This window comes from Artemia sp. Qi Xiang Cuo, chromosome 11 (genome assembly GCF_049724085.1).
Source record: "Artemia sp. Qi Xiang Cuo chromosome 11, ASM4972408v1, whole genome shotgun sequence".
NCBI lineage: Eukaryota > Metazoa > Arthropoda > Branchiopoda > Anostraca > Artemiidae > Artemia > Artemia sp. Qi Xiang Cuo.
The window spans coordinates 4246323-4259993 of NC_142804.1; the positions used below are offsets into that span (position 1 = coordinate 4246323).

The 13671-nt window shown below is 37.1% G+C and overlaps 1 protein-coding gene across 1 annotated transcript in view; it reads right to left on the reverse strand.

Annotated features, from left to right (window-relative positions):
* The window catches only part of Dlic (dynein light intermediate chain), a 99839-nt gene that overhangs the window by 12437 nt on the left and 73731 nt on the right, over positions 1-13671 (reverse strand). Inside the window, exons 7-9 of the mRNA XM_089097435.1 lie at positions 12947-13058; positions 2093-2197; positions 407-538 (exon numbers count right to left, since the gene is read on the reverse strand). Coding sequence (XP_088953561.1) covers positions 407-538; positions 2093-2197; positions 12947-13058 — 349 coding nt within the window. The remainder of the gene's footprint in view (positions 1-406; positions 539-2092; positions 2198-12946; positions 13059-13671) is intronic.

A 13671-nucleotide genomic window follows, 5' to 3' on the forward strand; every position in this document is an offset into this window, starting at 1 on the left:
TGAATTTTCATTTCATCGCTGTGCCATTTTACTACGGCATTGCCCACGAAAAGAATATTTTTGAAATCCCAAAGGTTCAAAGATGCATACACAAGTATGGTAACAGACAACATCTTACTATGATAAGATCCAAAGTGCCTCCATCAAACCTTCAAGACCAACGGTCGAGCAGAAACAGATTCCAAGTCAAATTTAATTTATCCATTTCGTCAGAGTTCAGAAATTTAATGACATCTGTCAGCCCTTATAAGTAAGGAAAGCATGGAGGTAAGGACTTGACAACAAGGCCTTAAATCAGACTACAAATTCATTCCTAGAAGCTGCATCACTTAATTGTTAAACCTTTCCGAGCAAAGACTCGCTGTTCACCGCCTTTAGTACAATAATATTAACAATCGCGAGGTACCTTTTTGGGAGATAAAATTTGTCCAGGCGTATTTGCTCCAACGGAGATTCGCCGGTCTGGAGTCTTTTGCACAGCCGCAGATCTTAGTGAAGGTGGCAACGCTGGGTGTCCAACTCCATCAGATAAACCAATCTATAAAATAATATAGACCTATTTTAATCAAAGGTCAAATTTATATGTGCTCACCAAATTAAAACAGTTACAAGTCTAGACAAAAGTTGAAGAAAATTCAAATACAAAAAACGCAAATTCAAAAAAGACAAATTAAAAAAAAAGCCAGACTAAAAAAGAACACAAAAAAATATTTAGAAAAAGGTAGAAATTACCAGCAACAGCTACTATCCACCTACGATTTTACCCTTCTACTTACGGCATTTTTGAAGGGTTTCTTATTCAAATATAGAAAAGGAGTATTCAAAGAAAATAGCCATTGGCTTTGAAATGACAAGACTTTTTTGGCCATCACGACAAGTCCACCCCTCCCCTTAGTTTGGGAATATTGATTTTTTAGTATTTTTTTTTTTTAACTGCTGCCCCCCCCCCCTCCCCAGTGGATTTTAAAAAAAGCCATTTGGCAAGCTCACTAAAAAAGAATTGAAAAAAATCCTTGCCCCCGCCTCATCTTCATGAATTGACACCTCGGCTGACATGTCATTATTTGTCCTTAACTATCAGAACATTGTTTCTAAAAGCCGCAAAACCTTCAGAATTCCAAACAATGAGTAATAAACAAAAATAAGTTAAAAGGCATTCGTATATAAAACAATATAAATTGTACTGAATAATCTTCGATAGCGTACATTAGCCTTTTGAATATTTTACCAGTTTTTTTTTTTTAATTCGACACAAGACCTGTAATACTGGAAAAAAAGCGCCGGAAAAATTGAACAAAAAGAGATTCCTTTTACATGAGAAACTCTTAAGGAAAAATGAAAAAAACTTCCGCAATTTTCTTTTTATCGAATTTATAGACTTAAAACTATTACAAGTAAAAATAAATATATTCGAAAAACCATTGTTAAACCTATTTGGAAGATTTCGACATACATATCTGCGCACCTAAAGGGCATAATAAAGTACAAGGATGCAACTAGGTAGACAACTTTATAAGGGACGTTTGAAGGAGAAGAACCTCGTTAACGTTAAACGTTAACGTTTCCGTTTACCGTTTCCAATTCAACTGAGAAGTCAATCCTACTTTTGGTGCCAGTTATTTTTAGACTCGATAAGCTGAGCTAAAAGAGTTTTATCTCACTTTGACGACCCCACTTCACATCGGCTGATTGATAAGTCGACCCATCCCCCCCTTCAAAAGTGACTAACTGGCACGATATCCAACAAAATGAGAATATACAAATATATAAGTGACGGGTCGAACCGTCAATCAAGACAATGATTTATTTACATATGAATTACATAATTATTTATTTGACAGAGGTTTGATTTCCAGCCCCTTAGTTATTTCAACCCCTCCCTCCCCCTGTTACTGCTTGCCTATCTGATACCTTCTCTAATGATTAAAAAAAAAATTAAGCTAATAATTAACTTAAACAAATAATTATTTTTATGACATAATGATAAATAAAATAGTAATAATAAATAAAATCATAATAAATGATTAAAACTATGATAAATAATAAAGTTAATAATAAATTAAGCAAAAAAATTAAACAAGATAAAGCTTACAGGACTCTGGTTTTGATTGTTTGCCCCTTGGCTGAGGATGTTCAGCTGCCTTTGGAGGAACTTCTGTTCTTCTTCTGCTTGAATTTCTGCTTCTCTAGGGGCTGCCTTAAATTCAAATAAAAACATACTGAAACTTAGAAATATTAAAAAAAAAAAAAAAGTCATATTTCGGGGGCCCCAGGTCCCGAGCCGTCCCCCTGGATATGTCCCTGCATGGAGGTCTTACGAAAGACATATCTCAGTGACCGTATTCTTACATCATTAGTTCCCAAATAGATTTATCAGGGGCTACTATATTCAGTTCAATAGCATGAAAAACAAAAGAGAAAATGTTGAATACAAACCAAATAAATATGAGAAAAAAAAAACTATAAACGACAAGATTCGTTTATATGGACCTTTTGACCCATTTTGACATTAACATTTACTTCATTTATTTATTTGATTTTTCTTTTTTATTTTCCTTTATTTATTTTCGTTTATTTTATTTCATATATTTCATTTATTTATTTTCCTTTATACATTTATTTCATATCTATAAATATTATTAGTGGTGATTCCTAATGATTTTGAAGCGTTCTAAGTAATTTCAAAGAACACACAAGCTATGCAATAACACAATACAAAAAATGTGAAGAAGAAAACGAGGATAATTCTAGCTATTGAAAAAAGAAAAGATGGATATACAGATATATCAGCCGAGTCTTCCACCCACCCACCTCAGTGCATAAAAGAGCGAAAATAACGAGCCAAGCAAATTGTCCAAAGTAGAGTTTGCTATGATGTACAGCTACCTCTTTCCGATTAGTCGAGGCCACAAATTATCAAATGGTTCATTTAAAAAGAAAAGCTTCGCAGACAAAATTCAGTAGAAACGTTCGCACTTTATAGCATTTCGGATTCAGGAATTCACCGTACACCGTACTTCTCGGATTCAGGAATTCACTGTGCATGCATATGTCACCGTACACATGGTGCATTCTGCGTTGAGTGATGATGATTAATGATAATAAGAGGCGGGGCTTCATGACGTTTTTCAGTGTTCAATCATCGTTAACTACGATTTGGACGCGGAATACCTCATTTAGGGGTGTAATTTGGAGTTGAAACGTTGTAACGATATTCCAACCTGACGACACTTCAATACATGGACTTTTCCATTCATAAAGCTAATCAGACTTAATTAATCATGATTTTTGAAGGTAAAAATGCTCTGGAAGAATTCTGGACAAATCTATGAGAAAAGATATCCCTATAAATTGATCTCAAGATTTTTGAGCGTGCTAACTGCAATATTCTGCACACATAATTCTATCAACTTTATATTCAGCTACGACTTATTATGCCCACCAATTTTTAATTAACTCCCGACTGGAATCAGAAATCATTAATTACTTCATAAACGCAGAGCAGGAATGTTTTGACGGGCAGGGCCTACTTTCCTAAAATTTGGCGATGCGGAACAGATATCAATAAGATAAAATAACCATCATTAATTATGATCTCGAAGTGAAAACATCCATAATCGCAAGGTCCTGGGGGCACACTATTCCCCTCTTTTTGTAGTTAGCTATGCATATAGCTTCAAATTTCCACGTTAAATTTAGAATTTTTCCGAATAGAAATGAGACTGCAAGCCTTTATTGATAATTTCAAATGATAAAACTAAACACATTCCAAAAAAATTACGGAAGTAAGGACTAATCTTTCTCTTCCCCTCTTACGTTTCCTCTATAAAACCTTCGGCAAAAGGGGGAATATTGGCCTAAATATACACTTTTAGTGTCGCTTTCACTGCAGTATCAAGATTCAAGCAAAGCATTTCTATTGAAATCTTTCAAATCGTTGATAGTGTCACAATCAACAACTGTACCGTCTTTGTTATTCGTATTGGTTCTGAATAAAAATAACAAAAGGATATACAATTTTATAATTATTATTTTAATGGAATTAGGTAATAGAAATATTTTAAGACAGTGAAATTTAGACAATACTAAATGAATATTCGGCTTTATGTCTAACAGCTGTATTCAACAAAACCTATAAATAAATATAAAATTCAACTTATATTTAAAAAAAAATGAAATTAAAACTAAAACTAACAACATAACGCTCCTAACTGAACTTGCTTTGAATAATGATGTTGGGACATAAGCATCATGCTGGGACTTAACAATTACGCATCAATAGAGTTTTATAGCCAACTAAGCGAATGATCTAAAATTTCCACCGGAAATCACTTTCGTGTCCCTTCCACTTAGGTCACTTTTCAATTAGGTCAATCATCAGGTAACTTAGTGTAGGTCACTTATCAATTTGGTTTTGCTCAAAACATTCGGGGAATCTAGTAGTGGGGTGTCCAGGATCAGGAATAGATAAAGGAAAGCATAAAGGAAAGGATAAAGGAAAGGATAGGGAAAGGATAAAGGAAAGAATCTGGGAATCCAGGATCAGGACAGGAAGATGGGATGATCCCTAAATCTGATTATTCAGGAGATTCCAAATAACTTGCGATCAATGTATAATGTAACCCAGTTTATGAGGGTTGAAATAAAGAAGGTGCACGCACACCTGAAGATAAGTCCAAATGAAACATTCTGCTATTTGACAATTAGACAATTGCTAAGACAAAAGAGTAAAGGATATAGGAAAGGATAAAGGAAAGGAAAGGATAAGGGAAATGATAAAGGAATAGACAAAGGAAAGAATAAAGGAAAGGATAAAGGAAAGGAAAGGATAGGGAAAGGATAAAGGAATAGATAAAGGAAAGAATAAAGAAAAGGATAAAGTAAAGGATAAAGGAAAGGATAAAGGAAAGGATAAAGAAAAGGATAAAGGAAATGATAAAGAAAAGGATAAAGGAAAGGATAAAGGAAAGGAAAGGATAACTGGCAACCATGTGGACTGGCAACCATGGGTGTAATAACTAAGGAAAATATATTCTGTCATTTCACTAGTTTTGAATAAGATTTGGATATTTTTTTGGGATATTTTTTGAAACCAGATTTATAATTGTGACTTTCCAAGTAAGTGAATATTTTTTTTCCAGTTAAGAGGAGCCATATACTAGGAACCAGGTGTGTCTACTGGATGCGCACGCGCTGATTGCGGGATTTTTGGCCGCGCAACGTTGCCATTCTTGTTTGTGAGTTTGGTTTTCGGGCGAAAAAAAAGGTTAAAATCAGCGTGTGTATATGTTTATGTTTCTTCTGAATTAGTGAAGTCCTGTGGACTGCGTGGATCACTTGGGATCAAGCAGAAGAGGGGAGAGAACCTGCCGGAAACGCGGTATTGGTACCTGCCGGTTAATTGGTCATAAATTGCTGGGAATAGGTGAGTAGGTCTCGCCGCTTCCCTTGCTCCCGGTGATCTCTTGCTCCTGAGGTTTCCCTGATGTTTCCTTGATGTAGATGGCGGTGAGAGCGCTTTGAAAAAGCCGCCTCTGACTTCTTAGTTTAGCTAGTCCAGTGTTATCTTTATCCGGAGTCCCGCTGTGATAGTGAAAGTAACCAAAGACTTGCTGTTCCTGACTTTACTTTGTGCAATCATCATGCAAATTAAATACGAAAAACCGGCCCTAATGAAGATTCAATCACCGGATTTAACAGTGGCACCATCTACCTTTTGTAACTTGTGGCTATTTGGACTCTTAAAGAAACCACCAGTGCGCACTGAGATAGCTCGCTGCTTAGAGCCACCAGAGTGCTCTCGCTTATCAGTCTTCTTGAATAAGCGAACCCACCGTGGCAAACGAGGAGCAAAAAGGAAAAGCCAAATGAGAATCTCGGTGCATATCTCCCGCAGGAGAAAAACAAATGACCGGCTGACGAGGACGATTAACCTAGTCGTAATCCGTAGCGCTCCTCCTCACGATACTCCACCCCTACTTGTTCCGTGGTTTATAGAGAATGTTAACTGCAGTGCTTCGGAGCCTACTCCTCCAAATTTGCGTCCGGAGCGATTCTCAGCAAAATACAAACTTCCGAATATGCTAATGTGTAACGCTCGATCTTTGAACAATAAAATGGACGAGCTGGAGATGTTAATTAAGCAGAATAACGTACCCATTGCAATTATCAGCGAGTGTTGGGACATAACTGAGGAGACTGCACGGATTAAAGGTTACAGAAACTACCTCAACACTCGACGTGACCGAGGCATTGACCGTCGCGGAGGTGGCGTAGGACTTTATATACGTGACGACCTACCATCAAAACTGTTAAGTAGCCCTAATGATTCGAGCCATGAGATTGTGTGGGTGGAGTGCAGACCGGCGCATCTGTCACGAAGATTCTCCTGCTTAATAGTTGCGTCAGTGTACTATCCAGAAAGCGCTGGGAACAGAAAAGAACTTATTGAGCACATACAAGTGTTCGTCGACAGAATGCGCCACAAGTACACTTCCCCTGCGTTTGTGATTGCTGGCGATTTCAATCAGACCAGTCAGTGGGTCTCAAGCGTTTCGGATATGAAACAAGTAGTGAACATTCCGACTCACCAAAGTGGCAGTACTCTTGACCTGATCTTTACGAACTTGGCAGATCTTTATAACGCTCCCCGATCTCTAGGTCCCCTTCAGAATTCTGACCATTTTATAATTTTCTGGGAAGCACAAATAAGTATCCCACGATCAAAACGAACAAAAACCCTACTTCGGCCCATCACAAGGTCTTCAATAGCTCAATTCGGTCGCTGGATTGGTACTTACGATTTTGAGGACATTTGTGCAGAGGCCGACATTAATGTCAAAGTCAGCAAGCTGAACAGCCTTCTGTTGGAAAAGTTCCATGATTTTTTTCCAATAAAAGTTATTACAGTTTGTGACACTGACAAACCATGGATCACCCGCGAACTCAAGCAGATGACAAAAACTCGCTGTAGTCTCCACAAAGCTGGAGATCAAGCGGCTGCAGCCAGTTTGCGTAACACAATTGTGAAGTTCAACAGACTAGCCCAAAGACAGTATGTAAAAGAGAAAACAACGCCATTACTGCACACTGACCCTCATAAATGGCACTCCTCGGTCAAAACCCTTGCAGGGAAATCAATGCCAAAGGACCTCAGACTGCTCAAAGATGACGGCACAATGACATCAGCTACTAAAGTGAAAAAATTTTTCTCCGACATATACACCACATACCCATCACTCACAAACTCAGAAATTGAGAGTATCATTGCCGACACCGGGACTGATGAGATATGTGAAGTACCTGAATATGCCGTCTTTAAGGAACTTCAGAAACTGAAAGTAAACTGTGCGTCTTACCCTGGTGAACCCACTGTCAAGTTGTTACACGAGTTCTCCATCTTTCTCGCAAAGTCACTCAGCTCTATTATTAACCAGTGTTTTCGCGAAAATGTGTTCCCCAGTGTTTGAAAGAGAGCTTATGTGTGCGTCATTCCAAAAGTGAAAAATCCGAAATCTTGCGACCAACTCCGCCCAATTTCGATACTTCCGAACCTCTCTAAGGTAGCGGAATCATTTATATATCGTGAACTTATGTCACAAGTCCAGGGCTCTCTTGATCCATACCAATACGGGTGCTTGAAAGGTAGTAGTACAACTGTTTATCTTGTGCGTCTGCATCACCTTATTGTTGAATGGCTTGGCCAAGGATCCACAATTGTAGATCTCCTCCTAGCCAACTATAGAAAGGCCTTCGACTTGATGCGCAATTATACTGCAGTGAACAATCTGAAGGTTATGGGTGCTTGCAGACATATTCTCTTATTAATAATAGATTTCTTACGCGACCGACTACAGAGTGTATATGGTCTCTACCCGGGTGATACTGATTCGGAATGGTCTGAGCTTACGTGTGGTGCCCAACAAGGCACTAAACTTGCTGCCTTGTTGTTCTTGGCAGTGATCAACATCGTCCATGCAGATTTTGACGAACGGTTCAAATTCGTAGATGACCTTTCCGCCCTCTTAAAATACGTCACTGAGAAGTCTCAAATCGTTCCCCAGTTCAGTGAATCATTTATCGACAATTTTAGAGACCAGTGTTCTGAAAACAGCCTCCGAATCAACGAAACAAAAACCAAAATTCTTCGATTTAACCCTCTCAAAAGGAATTTTCAGTGCCCCCCTCCACCATACCAAAGCGCATCGTCGGCAGTTATTCTCGGTGTTACGTACAGCGTTGACTGTTCGTTTAGCCTCCACGTCTAAGGGGTAGTGAAAAAAGCAAACTGTGCCATGCGTACCCTTTTGCTGATGCGACGATTTGGTTTTTCAGTGCCGCAATTGAAAACAGCCTACCTGACATATATTCGCCCGATATTAGAGTATGCGTGCCCTGTATGGGGTCCACAGGTTCAGAACACTGCCTATATGAGCGAAGTACTCGAATCAGTCCAGAAAAGAGCGGTGAAGGCCATACTGTCTGATCAGTACACTGATTACGAATCAGCACTGTCTCAACTAAATTTGCCGTCACTCCACGATCACCGTTTTCAACTTATCTGTAAATTTGGCCACTTTCTTCTGACAAGTGATAAACACAGAAATATATTACCCTCAATGCTGACAAAAAAAGTAACTACAAGATCAAAAGCAACAAAGCTAGCCCAGCCCAAGTGTTGCACTAATCACTTCAGCAATTCGTCTGTGCCTTTTTATGTTTCTGTCTACAATAAGTGACATGTGTATTAATTTTTTTGTGTCTTTGTTTACTTTGTAAATAATAGCACGATTTAGTCGGGATTTAAACCCTGACTACGAAAGCTTTTATGTTAATAAATGATTCCGGATAAGGGAAAGGATAAAGGAAAGGATAAAGGAAAGGAAAGGAAAGGATAAGGGAAAGGATAAAAGGAATAGCTAAAGGAAAGGATAAAGGAATAGATAAAGGAAAGAATAAAGGAAAGGATAAAGGAAAGGATAAAGGAATAGATAAAGGAAAGAGTAAAGGAAAGAGTAAAGGAAAGGATAAAGTAAAGGATAAAGGAAAGGATACAGGAAAGGAAAGGATAAGGGAAAAAATGACGCAGAAAAGAGGTGGAAAATAGAACAGTGCAAGGAAGTTGTTTTCCTTCACGCACGGTGTTTTCCTTCATATATTTAGAAGTCATGGTTTTTACTTCATCTATAGTATAGAAGGCGCGGTATTTTCCTACATATATATAGAAGTCATGGTTTTTACTTCATCTACAGTATAGAAGGCGCGGTATTTTCCTTCATATATATAGAAGTCGTGGTTTTTACTTCATCTACAGTATAGAAGGCGCGGTATTTTCCTTCATATATACAGAAGTCATGGTTTTTACTTCATCTACAGTATAGAAGGCGCGGTGTTTTACTTCATAAGTCATGGTTTTTACTTCATCTACAGTATAGAAGGCGCGGTATTTTCCTTCATCTAAAGCATAGAAATCACGGTGTTTTTTATCAGCATGGTTTTTTCCTACATAAAAAAAAAACATAAAGGTCATACTGAAACTTATAGTGTTTGAAGTGACATGGATGGTTTGTGCAACTAAATGCAAGATAAAACCATGGATAATAGAGAAACAAGGGGAAGATATGCCCGAAGTTTTTCGGTTAAATTTTAGATTAACGCTATTTAGCTGGAATTATAACTAATTAGTGCCCTTAGACTTCACTGCAGTAAGAACAGCGTGCAACGAGGTGCCAAACTCAACTCTTTATGAACGAAGTGGTCTGACCCTGCTCAGTATAAGTTAGTTTACAAATTATCAGTTTCTAAATATATGGATCGAACATTAAGTAATGATAGTTGGACTTACAATCCACAAAAAATCAAGAAATATTGTGAAGTGCATAAATAGAAAAATTTAAGTTTCTATATAAGAATTATTGGCATCTATATTTCTACTGATCCAAAGTAAATGTGTTCAATTAACCACTTCACGGGTATCACTTAAAACCTTTCAGTTTTGTGAAGAACACAAAAACCGCCGATAATTCGTCGAGAACTGAAGATGAATAAACACCAATAAAATAATAATTCTGATCCCCTGGCTTTCCCCCACTTTTTTACTCATTGGAGTAAAAAAAATTCATATAATTAATGTTAACGAACTTGACAATCAGAGTTACAAATGGTTTCAAGTTTCGATTTTCAAATGTTTTTCTTTGTTCTTCAGATATTTTTCAAATCGTACTTGACCGATAACACCTACATTACTTTACTACTTACTACTTACTTTACGTATCAATAAATAGTACTTCGATCGATCCACGAGGTGCTACTTTGGGAGCCAAAGTTTTGGCCCTCCCCCCTCCCCCCCCCCAAAAAAAAAACAACTACACAGTATTGCTGTATCCATCCCTGATGACCCCCATTTACATCAAGAAAGAGCGAATCACGGGGGAGCACATTCTCAAAATGAAAAAAGACTGTAAACACAGTTCTGCCCTATAAAATAAGGTCGTAAGAGAAAGGCTGGGCTATGACAAAGGAGTGATTGCGACTGTCATAGCCTCCGGTGATATAATGTGCTACGAATTAGTGCCATAGTGACATGTTTCAAGCATTTCTCATGACATATTTAGACTGCATCTAATAGCCTTCAAGGTAGTCAATAATGATAAACAATAAGACTATTACTTTTACTTAATATAGATATATTTTCTATTCGTTTTTTCTCCTCATAAAATGCTTCTTGGTTACAACCAATATCTGAGGTTAAAATCCTTGAAATGAGGGACACAAAGCCTTTCAATTGACGAATGTGCGAATATTTTTTAATTTCAGAAGATATTACTGCACCTTACTGAAATAAATATTCTTTTATTGTTAATTCTTCAAAAGAAAAAAGAAGGCCCAAACACAATGAGATTCACTGTCCTAATTTTGAATTTGGCCGAGCTTCTTCTATCCCAACTCGACTTACTCCAGCATGAATCTGCCCCGCACGTGTTCAAAAACAGGGTCTATGAAAATCTTGGCCCTATCCCTCTTAGATATGGCTCTTTATGAACAATGTGGTTCAACTGTAATGATTTAATCAGAGTTTTCGTTCAAAGGACGGAAGGGGTTACTCATATTTGGCAGGAAATTTAGTTGTTTTTTACCTGCATTTTTAGAATCAATTTACGAATTGGAGAAATATTTCTTATTCTTTTAGGAGAATTTTTTTTTTTTACGCAAGCTTTAAAACAGGGTGCAGTGAAGAAGGAGTGTTTGTTACAGTCAGAGCCTCTGGTTGCCTAGGGCTATAATTCCATGGTAGTATCAAATTTTCCAGTATTTCTTGCTAAAGATTTGTTCTAACTTTGGACCCCCTTGCAAGAGCAATTATTATAGTCCTGAACATACCAGCCTGTGGGTAATAGGAATTAAGGGCAGAATCCTTAATTGGGGAATACTTAATTCCCCAATGAGTGGTTCCAAAGATCCTCTTCTGGGATAATTATGACCTAAAAACCCCTTTTCCGTGATTCCATCCCCCATCCTAATAGATAAATTCGCTAATCTCTATTTCCAGGAACTAGAATGATGTAAAACTATTATTCAAAAACAGACCAGAAAGAACTGGACAAAATGATTACATACCAGGGTCAAAATAATCTACCATATAGGTATATCCACATTTAACATATATCCACATTAATAAAGATATATCCACAAACATATATCAACTAATATAAACACATATCCACACTTAGGGGGAGGGGAGCAGGGGTGTCAATGGGAATGTTCTTAGGATGGAAGATTTTAATGGCTTCCAAAAATGCATTTTCGATCCGTCTTATTCAAAATCCCTGTGGAGGAGGGGGCCTTTGTAGCAATCGTTGTAGTAAATCCCGCATACACCACTGTGTGCCTGCATATTGTGAACCATTTTGGGATAAAGCCGTTAATTTTGACATTTATTTTTCTTTATTAGCCAATGTGTCACAGATTGGCAATGTTATTCTAATGTCGGAGGTTTGCCATTTGAGAATCTTTTTCTTTTTTTTTAGTTTCCTTCTCTTCATGAAAAGGAAATAAATACCCAAAGATTAATTCTTTGAAATTCAGTCACACAGTTCAACAATATCTTTCAAGCATAAAGTTCGAGTCTGACTAAGTTACTGTCGCAATGATGTCTGGAATGGCAAAATTTATAAGTCAGGAGGTAAATAACTATTACATCTAGTGAACTAGTAAGAAAAGCTATTTTGGTAGCTGCTCGAACGTCTGGATTTTTTTTTTTTTTTGGGGGGGGGGGATAAAAATAAAATAAAAAACACGTAAAAAATATGTTTATGTTCATTTTCGTTACATTACTACGAGTCGGACAAACATTTCGGGGGGGGGGGCATTGTTTCACCTAAAAAATAGCAAAAGAAAATCCCCCAATCAGACAAGGATAGGGAGAAACTGTCCATACTTATGTAAAGTCTTCTCCCGTATCTTGGGATAAGCTTTCAATGTTGTTTCTTTTCAATTATTGAAGGCCAAACTAGTCATGAATTTCATCAGTTAAAATAAAACATCCAAGTTCTAGTTTGTCAAATACCTCTTCAAAAGATCAAATTATCATAAAATTTCAAGAAGCACAGACTCTAAGTCCCTCCCCTCTCCCATTTATGTACCTTGGGGCACTTTCCCTGCCGGTTAACAACTATGTACTAAACGATCATTAAAAGGTAAAGTTCTCCTAGACTTGGACTTTTTTTTAAGCCAAATTAGTCTTCCATTTAGTCAGTAAAGAAAAAAAAAATTAATATGCACAATCTCACGTGTTTTTGAAAATGTTTCAGCCCTGTTGCGAGCAAGGATATAATAAACTCTAAATTTTTTAATATAGAATTAAATTCAACCCGCCAAAATTCATCTAAGTGGCTCATAGCAACTTAATATAATTTTGTACCAATTCAGGATAAGGCTATGAACTTACTTTTCTTACTGCAGGTTTCGTGATAACGTCTGTATAGTAATCACTCGGTTTCACAGAAACCATATTTTCGTGAAGAATGGCTATTTTCTTCTCATTGTCCCAACCAGACGGACTGAAAAGAAGGGGACATAAGTCAACATTTCATAACAGATTAGCTCTGTCTCTAAGGTAAGATCTTATTTCCACTTCACAATAATATAACAAAATAATTAATAATAATAAATTCACAGCACAAAAAATTAACTTTAACATAGCCTCACCCGTAAGCAAGGCCCAGAAAGACCAGGAGAGATAAAAATATCAATCAAAAAATTCATTATACTAAGCCTACTTATGCAATATTGCAATATACTAAATACAAAAACACAAACAAAATAAAAAATCTAGTTGCCAAAGCCATATCCAGGATTCATGTTCAGGGGGAGGGGGGAGCAAAAGAATATGCTCCTATGGACTTTGTCCCGATAGTCCGCACCTTGCGAACAAGGACGCGTCCAAATACTGTTGTATCTCTAATTGGCGTTTTTTTAGTGCCATATAAGCAAGACAAGTATTGATATACATTATAGATTCGTAAAGTCGATCAAAAGGTTTTGCCAAATTCAAACAATAAGTATTTACAAAAAAAGTTTAAATGACGATTTTTCTTCCCAGCAAAATATCTATTATCTTTTCAGGGTAGATACCAGTGCTCCTATGGACGGGGAGCAAGGGCTCAACCACTC